General features: G+C 46.0%; 1 protein-coding gene across 1 annotated transcript; it reads right to left on the bottom strand.

Annotated features, from left to right (window-relative positions):
* Positions 1–1,581: 1,581 nt before the first annotated feature.
* On the bottom strand, positions 1,582–3,278 carry LOC101833835 (vesicle-associated membrane protein-associated protein A-like). The gene has a single exon (XM_040741843.1). The coding sequence runs from the start codon at positions 3,116–3,118 to the stop codon at positions 2,537–2,539; it is 582 nt and encodes a 193-aa protein (XP_040597777.1). The 5' UTR covers positions 3,119–3,278; the 3' UTR covers positions 1,582–2,536.
* Positions 3,279–8,878: the final 5,600 nt, after the last annotated feature.

The following is an 8,878-nucleotide window of genomic DNA, read 5'->3' as shown; positions in this document are numbered from 1 at the left end:
TACCTGTAAAAACACAGAAAAGTCTCTTCTGTTTTCATAGGGACTCAGATTTTCCTCCCCCCACCCCGACCCTGCTACAAAATAAAGGGGCTAAATAAGATGGATTCTAAGGGATTTCTTTCTACATTTTTGAAAGTTCATGTTTTTAAACGACACAAAATACCAAACTTGATACTTATCACTGGGGAGGTTGACTACATACAGAGTTTTAAGTGGTAAGTGTAGAATCAGGACTTATGGGGTGGAAACTTTAGACTGTTTTAATCTTCCTTTCCAGCCAGTTGGGGGAGGCAACAGTAATAGCTGGCACATGCAGCATGCCTGCCGTTGGCATGTAGCGTTCACGGACAAGCAAGAGGTTCTAAAGATACCACAGAGTACAGTAACAACACATACAATCTGACCAACTCAAACACATTTGAAATGAAAATACAACCAAAACACTTGGTAACATTTCACCCTTACATAAAATGTGTCCACAGACCTGGCCTGACATATTTCGTTGTACCACATCAAAACCCAAGAGCCTATCTCCCTCTGGTACAGCACATCTTCTGCAAAAACCAACATCTAAATTCAAGGACAAAAGAAAAAACTCATTAGCATTAGCTATCATCAGTTTAAAATGTGATATATTTTCTTTGGTTCCAAAATTTTCTTAGTGTGAATAAAATAAATGAAGACATAAGGCCAAGTGCAAGAAAATATCAGAACCTAGAGTGAGCATTTATATCAGTGTTTTACATGATTGAGTGGCAGACGCCCACAGCTAAACACTGAGCTGAACTCAATCCAGTGACAGAGAGGGAGGACTGATGAGCAAAGGGGTTAAGACTGAGCTGGTTTAACTCCCAGAAACAGCTGACCTGACAAGGGTTAGCTCTTGAATCCCAGACTGATGGCTGGGAATCCAGCATGGGACTGATTAAGACCCATGTGGGTGTCAGTGAGGAGGCCTAGGTAAACTATTGAGTCTTGGGTAGTAGATCAGTATTTATCCCGGGTATACAAAAGGAGTTTGGGCACCCATCCAACAATGAGAGATGCACTCTCACCCTGGACTCTCGGGGGAGGGTCTAGGCCCTGCCCTGGATGAAATGACAGACTATGGACACCCCCATGAAGGGCCTCACCCTCCCTGGGGAAATGAGGGGATATTGGAGGGGTTGGTGGAAGGGTGTGGGAGGAGAGGAGGGAAAGGGAGAGGGACCTGGAATTGACATGTGAAGCAACCTTGTTTCTAATGTACATTTAAATTTAAAAATAAAAATAAAGAAAAAACATTAACAGCTTGATTTGCAAAGAAAAAGTCCTTTTTCACAAAGGAAATTCCCAGGGTTTGCTCAATGATTTTAAACTTCCAGAATGGAAACTCACTTCGAATGTTAAGTTAGGCATGGAAAAAAAAACACCCTATTTTTAGCCATGATTATGAAATATGTTACAAAGTAATGGAAGTATTAGCCTGGTTAATAAGTACTTCAAAATCTAGACAAGTAAGTCTTCCTTGAGAAGACATTGAAAGAAAAAAAAATGGAATAACTTAAACCCAACACACAAACTCACTTCGATACAGCACTCTTTTCCAGTGATTATTTTATATTTCTGGAAAACAAATCAATTACAGTTGTCCAAACTACCAGAATAGCTCGAAAGCCTATCAATTCCTTTCCCCAATAAATGACATTTTAATTACACTTGTGAAACATATGGAAGGGCATCGTTGCAAGAGAAAAATCACACAATATAAATTTGAAATTCCCAGAGCGGACTTTTCTTCTAACTGCCCCAGTAGCACTCAACAGACACCGTAAGCTGCCAAAAAAAAAAAAAAAAAAAAAAAAAAAGTCTGTTAACAGGTTTAAAGCAAAACGTTAAATATCACGGTGTAGATTTGCGAGGGTGAAAAACTCAGCCAACAACACCTCAGTAGGGATGGGGTATTTTTGCAATATTAGCGTATGTGATAAGAGATACCGTTTCCCCTCCTGAATACCCTTGGCACGTCCTTGACGAGCGGCTTAGCAAATCTCAAGAAACCGTATCTCAAGAGGTGGCACGGCGGGCAGAATCTAAAGGGACTCGCATTCTTGAAGTCTTACTAAAACCAAAGTCACAATTCTTGTTGCATTTCACCAGGCACGGAGTGGGCAACTGATTTACAATGATCTGATGCTTGCGGTTCGTCCAGTAGCCCGACAGCTTTTTGTGTTTTTCTTGTTTTGTTTTTTGTTTGTTTGTTTGTGTTTTTGCATCCTCCAGCCACAAGAGACCATTAGAGGCGAAGCCTATGTGACACCATGCACACACACACGCACACACACGAGCATATGCACACGCACACACACGCGCATATGCACACGCACACACACGCACACACACACACACACACACACACACACACACCAAGTTGGTCGCCGCAAGCCATACTTTTCCAGTGAGATGGTGGGTAAAGAGACTTTTTTTTTCTGGTTCGCACTGGGAAGTGGAGTGGGGGAGACGGTGGGGTGGTGATAACCGCGGTGCCTGCCTCATTTCACAAGATGAATTTCCCCAGGAAGAAGCCCACGAAAACAGCTCCAATCACAAGCAGCGCAACAGGGAGAGGCGCGGCGCGACCCCGCTTCAAGGCCGCGGCCGAGGCGAACCAGGGCTTGTGGCGGCGACGCGCGGCCTTCCTCAGTCTCAAGCCGCCCGCGTCCTGTTTGTCGTTCTCTTCCGGGATTTCAAACACGCACCTCAGCTTGGAGTCCATGAGCTCCCCGGGGCTCGCCCGCTTCCACACGGCGCCCGGATCCGAGGCGTCCGGGGGAGCGAACACGGCCTGCACCAGGAACTTGTGCTTGACCTCCTGGCTGGGGTCGTAGGAGAAGGGCTGCAGCATGGCGGTGACCGTCACCGTGCTGCCCGGCTCGACGACGCCGCTGCTGGGGCGCACGCAGTAGCAGTAAGGGTTGGTGCTCTTCACCTTGAAGCACACTTTCTTCTCCGACGGGTTGCGCAGCTTGAGGCGCCTGGTGACCACGGTGGTGAAGGGGCCTTTGAACTTGAGGACCTTGGGCGGGTTGAGGACCAGGATCTGCGGGAGCTTCTCCGGGGCGCGGGAGGCGGACGCCATGGGGACGGGAGTGGGCGGCGGTTCGCGACCCCGGGCCCCCGCGTCACAACCGCCGCCGCCGCCGCCGCGGCCACGCAAGGCCGCATCCCGGGAGGGCGAGCGGGCGGGCAGCCCCCCAGGTCCCTGGATCTCTGCACGGCTCTGTGGGGCAGGTGGGATAAACCGCGCCTGGGGATAAACGTGGGTTGCCGAGCGTGGACAGCCAAAGAACTGTAAGGTTAACGTCCCTTATGATGATTACCTACATATCTGAGCCCCACCCAGCCAGCACCTTGCTGGACGGAGGGTCCGTTCGTGTGCATTCAAAGTGGGGGTACATGAAGCGCCATCTGAGACCTGCCTCCTACCCTCCAAACTCTCCACACAGTGATGACAATCTCCCTTTAACATTATTTCGTGAACATTAAAAAAAAAGTGGGAAAACACACCGTATTTAAAAAGTTAACAACCCTCACCATTGTTAGGTGTGTGATTTGGTGGCAATAAGCAAATTTACCCCCTTTTCCATTATTGCAGGGTCATCTCCACCTTCGTTGGATAGTTTTTGTCATCAACTTGACATAACCTAGAGTCTCACGTGGGGAGAGCCTGAACTCATTGTCCTATGATAGCCTCTGTGAGACTCACTATTAATGGTTGATGTGAGAGGCCCCATCCCTAGGCCTATGAGCCTGGGCTGTGTGTGTGTGTGTGTGTGTGTGTGTGTGTGTGTGTGTGTGTGTGTGTGTGTGTGTGTGTGTGTGTATAGTTAAGCACCTGCCTGGAATTCCTGCCCCGACTTTCCTCAACAATGGACAGGAGACCTGGAAGGGTAAGCTAAAATAAACCCCTCACCTCTAAATGACTTCGGGTCGTGGTGTTTATCCCAGCAACAGAAAGAATCCAATCTAAAGAGAAGCCTACGGTCATTGTCATTGTTAATTTTCTTGGAATTTTTTTATATATATCTTCCCACTTACAGCCTTTCCTCTGGAGAGGTGGCATTTACACTTAAGGAATGTATCAGTTTTCAGACCTGGAGGTGGGACGGAAGAGACAGAATTGCCCCTTCGCTGAGTGCCATTTGCATAGCATTCCAGCCAGTCCCTTTCAGCCCCAATGTCTACAAAGCAGACACTAGGAACGCAGATGTCAGTGCTGTGCGGGTTGAGTGAAGGAATACACATCATGAGTCTTTACACACTCGAACTTGTGAGTCGTGTGCCGTTCTGGCCCTCGTTGTTACCATTAGGCTACAATCTCCTAGGTACGGCTGCCTCTTGTCTACACATAAGAGACACCCAGCCTAGAGAGGCTGCTGGCAAATACTCGTTAAAGGACCAGAGGGGTGAGATCCCACCATCCTATTACAAGATGGTTTTGTTCATTTGTTCTGCTGGGTGTCACACATGTTTACACAAGTGCCCCAGCCCAGGAGAAGGATCTTAATGTATTCCAGAGGAGAAGCAGACAGAAAACAAAGGCGTGTCTGTGTGGCCTGACACGCTGGGCCCGGAGGGTGGGAACCACTCTCACTGTCATTGCTCAGGTTCTGCCATTCACAAAGTGGTGCTTCCTAGAGCACAGCGTGGCAGAGTGCATCAAACCCTTCAGAACATCCCAATTTCACACAAAGCCCCCGTTGTGGCTTAATGAAGTCACAAGAGACGTTCAAGAGTGTGACAGCTAGTGTGGTAGCTTGGAGGGGAGAAGGCGGGATTTGGATTCCACTAAGGGGTGAGATGGAGCCTTACCAGAACCAGGGGCCAGCTGGAAACGACTCATTTTTGTCCTGCATCCTTTGGCAAAAGAAAAGCATGTCTCCCTTGAGCTTCCCCAGCCTGTGTCACCCATTGCCATTCTCTCGTGGCAAGGCGTGGTGATCAAGTAAAGTTAGGAGGTACGGGTCTATGTTCTGGGTCACTAGGTCAAGTCTAAGGCTAGAGCCACAGGGCATCCTTCCAGAGCAAACAGTGAGGCAGGAAGCTTCCAGGCAGCACAGCCAGCCAGTTCCTGCCAGACCAGGAGCAAGGCATGGGGTTCAGCCCAGAGTGACTGCTATACAGACTGACAACCTAATCTAGAGCAAAAGGAAGGGGAGCAGAACACAGAGAGCATTCCGGCCAGCCATGGGGCCACACACCTGCAAGGCCCTGTACTCTCGAGCTGGAAAGGCAGAATTAGGAACTCGAGGTCATTCTCAGATACATAGCCAGTGTGAGGCTAGCCTAGGCTACCAGAGATCGTGTCTCAAAACAAGAACAAAATTCAGAGCAATAACCAGAGAGAGGGAAAGAGAGAAGAAGAAAGAGGAGGAGGAGGAGGGTCCAGAAGTACCAGTTCCATTTTTTGAAGTTGCTACATCTTCTGGCTAACAATTGCTTAAGTCTCTTAATGTGTTCTTCCTTGCTTGTCTCTCACTCTCCTAAATCCTGGGGCTCCCCATGCCTCTACTATGGAGTACGTATGTCCATTCAAAAACCCATGGCACAGCCACAAAATTATATATTCGTCATAGACTTTTATTATCTGAAAATGTGTGACCTTGTAAACAGCCTTCTGCATCATCACAAGTTCTGAATCCTCTTGACCCACTCAGAAGAGACCAAAAACAGTTGGTCCTGTACCGAGGAGTTGAAACACCAATTGTTATTGGGTAGCAAGCGTGATCTTCCTAATAGGCATGAGCTCATAGCACAGGTTTCATAATACACGGAACTGGGGCTCAACAGATGGCTCAGAGGTTGAGAGCACTGACTGCTCTTCCAGAGGACACAGATTCAATTCCCAGCACCCACATGGCAGCTCACAACTATCTATAATTCCAAGATCTGACACCTCACACAGATATACACCAATGCACATAAAATAAGAACGAAAATTTAAAAGTAAAGAATACAGTGATTGGGGAACTTTGCTTGGTAAGGCTTTGGTTTTTAGTTGATAGGAAACCCACTATAAGTGAAAAATCAAAGACAAATGTATTGTATATAGGAAATGAAAGTTTCAAGAGTGAATAGTTGGATCCATAGTTCAGGTCAAATGATACTAGGGCTCAATCCACTTCCCTCTTGCTGAATGCTCACCAACTTTCCCTTATATTGGCTCTGTTCTCAGAGTACTGGTGGACTTCTGTCTCCCCAAGAACATTAGAGAAAATGTACAGACACTTTCTCTCCAGGAAAGGAGACCCTTTCCCCCCTACAGCTTCATTATAAGATAACTGAGAAATAAAAAATGCTTCCATTATGGCATGGAATGCTTTGGTGTATGTACATATTCTAAAGTTACTAAGTCAGACTAATCACCACATCACACACTTACCACTTTGTGACTTCTTTTTTAATTTTTGTTGAGATGAATTCTTGCTATGTAACCCTTGAACTCATGATCATTTCAGGTGTGCACCACTTCACCTTGCTTGCAACGCCTTTAGGTTTTTAGTTAAATGTAGTTGCGTGAGTCTACTTCTACTTTTTCTGCCCTTGTTTTTAAGTCATGCTGCTAAACACTGTCCAGGCCAGTCACTGCCAAGGAGATTTTACCCCCATATTTTCACATTTTAGAGACAAATTCACTCCATTCATGTTGACTTTTGCACACAAGATGGATGTCCCAACACCACTTATAAAACTACCTTTTCTCCTTTTTATCTTTAATTCTATGTGTTTGTCTGGGTGGGGTTATGTGCACCTGGGAACAGTACCTTGAGAGGTGTCTGATACCTCCAGAGTTGAAGTTACAGGCTACTGTCAACCACTCAGCGTGAGCGCTGCAAACTGAACTCATGTCCTCTTCAAGAAGAGAACACGTTAACTGCTAAGCCATCTCTCCAGCCCCCTGGAGACTATCCTTTCTTTACGGTGTGCCACTGGCACCTTTGACACTTTTGTTAAAGATCAACTGATGGTAAATTCACAAGCTTATTCCCAGCTCTCTATTCTCCATTGACCTCTATGTGTAATTTTATGTTGTACCATGCTGCTTTGATTGCTATAGCTTCATAGTGGATCCTTAAATTGGGCAGTGAGGTACCTTACTTTCTTCTTTTTGCTCACGTTTGTCTTAGATATTCAGGATCCTTTGGGTTCTATATGAATTTTAGAATTATTTCCTATTTCCGTGAAAAATATTGAAATGTTATAGGGATCACACTAATTTTCTAGATTGCTTTGAGTTGTGTAGGCATTTTAATAATAACTGTCTCAGTCCATGAATGTGCCATAAGATCCATTTGTGTCTTGAGTGTCTTTCATTTCATACCCATTTTATGGTGTGGGTTTACAGAGTGTTTACCTCTTTGGTTGAATCCCCCATCAGTTCCCTGGTGACTTAGGTTAGAACCTGCTTAAGGTGTGCTCAGAATAAGCTCTCTTTCAGCAAATCATGTGACTTGAGAGATGAACTACACTGATTGGTCAGGTTTAGTAGGAAGCCCTTCTCCAACTACTCCAAGGAAGATTTGAGGTGATGTCTCCAGGGGAAAGAAGGAAGGATGTAGGTGAGGCAAAACATTAGCTGTCCTCCTCCATGGGTGTGCCATCTTCTGTGGAGCAATGACTGAGTAAAATAAGAGCAGGGACACCTCAAGAGTCAGTGGCTACAAAGACCAGTCAGTAGGTCATAAGCCTAAAGGGGTTGGGGGAGGGGTGGAAACAGTTTTCAGAATTATTCGTGTTGGAGTTGAGTCATCATACCTCCTAAATGATGAACTAACTTGAGAAAAAAAAAAAGCCTCCTCTAACTTTAGGGAAAGGGCCTTATCCAAGCAGGTGGATTTGAAAAGGCTTCGTGATTCCTGAGGAATGTGCAGATTTAGACTGAAACCTGGAGAAGGACAGCCACCCAGATCTGTGTGAAGAAAGGAAAGGGGGATCATGGTGGTCAAGGGTCCCGAGTGAGGTAACCCTGTAGGAGAGGAGGCAGCAAGCCAAGAAACCATCTAGGAATTTCACTCCAGATCAGTGTTTCTCAACTGTTTGAGACCCCTTTGAGGGGGTCAAATGACCCTTTCACAGGGGTCACCTAAGACCATCAGAAAACAGGTGGCTTCAGAACAGTATCAAAATTGCAGTTATGAAGTAGCAATGAAAATAATTTTATGGTGGGGGAGGGGTCAGCACATCATGAGGAACTGTATTAAAGGGCTGCAGCATTAGGGAGATTCAGAACCACTGCTCTAGACCTACTCCCTATCACTGATGCTAGCAATGGGTCTTTCGGTCTTCCTTTTCCCTATACTGATCTGATTTGTAGATAGTATATTAACGTCTTCAATATTCTGAGGCTGGAGAGATGGCTCAACAGTTAAGAACCCTTTTCCAAACGGCCTAAATTCAATTCCCAGCACACATATGGTGACTTGAGGCTATCTGTCACTCTTAATTCCAAGGAACTAAACAATCTCTTCTGAACTCTGTAGGCATCAGGTACTCATGTCATGCCCAGACATACATGCAGGCAAAACACTCAAACACAGAAAATAAAATTTAAAAATCTAACAAAATGTCAATATTCAATTCAATTGGCTTGAATATGAAGGGTGTCCCCCCTCTGATTTATGCCCAGGAGCAGGGTTATACACAGGAGCTGTGTTTGAGCTGGCTCAGCTCAGATTTATGTAGGGTAGCATTCCAGTCAGTGCCTGGCACAGCAGACTGAAACAAACTGGAAAGCAGCTGTGTGACTTCCCCTGTTTAGTGGCTGCCACCGGTCTCAGATCTGCATCTTTTCATCAGTGGTTTAGGATTGCCAAAAGGCAGGAGCCCAGGCAGGACACCT

This window comes from Mesocricetus auratus, unplaced genomic scaffold (genome assembly GCF_017639785.1).
Source record: "Mesocricetus auratus isolate SY011 unplaced genomic scaffold, BCM_Maur_2.0 Super-Scaffold_6730, whole genome shotgun sequence".
NCBI lineage: Eukaryota > Metazoa > Chordata > Mammalia > Rodentia > Cricetidae > Mesocricetus > Mesocricetus auratus.
Note: the sequence above shows the minus strand (reverse complement) of the source record. Positions and strands in the feature narration are given on the sequence as shown.

Excerpts from the sequence above, each read along its gene's own strand:
- LOC101833835 (XM_040741843.1), bottom strand. The coding sequence starts at position 3,118 with ATGGCGTCCGCCTCCCGCGCCCCGGAGAAGCTCCCGCAGATCCTGGTC.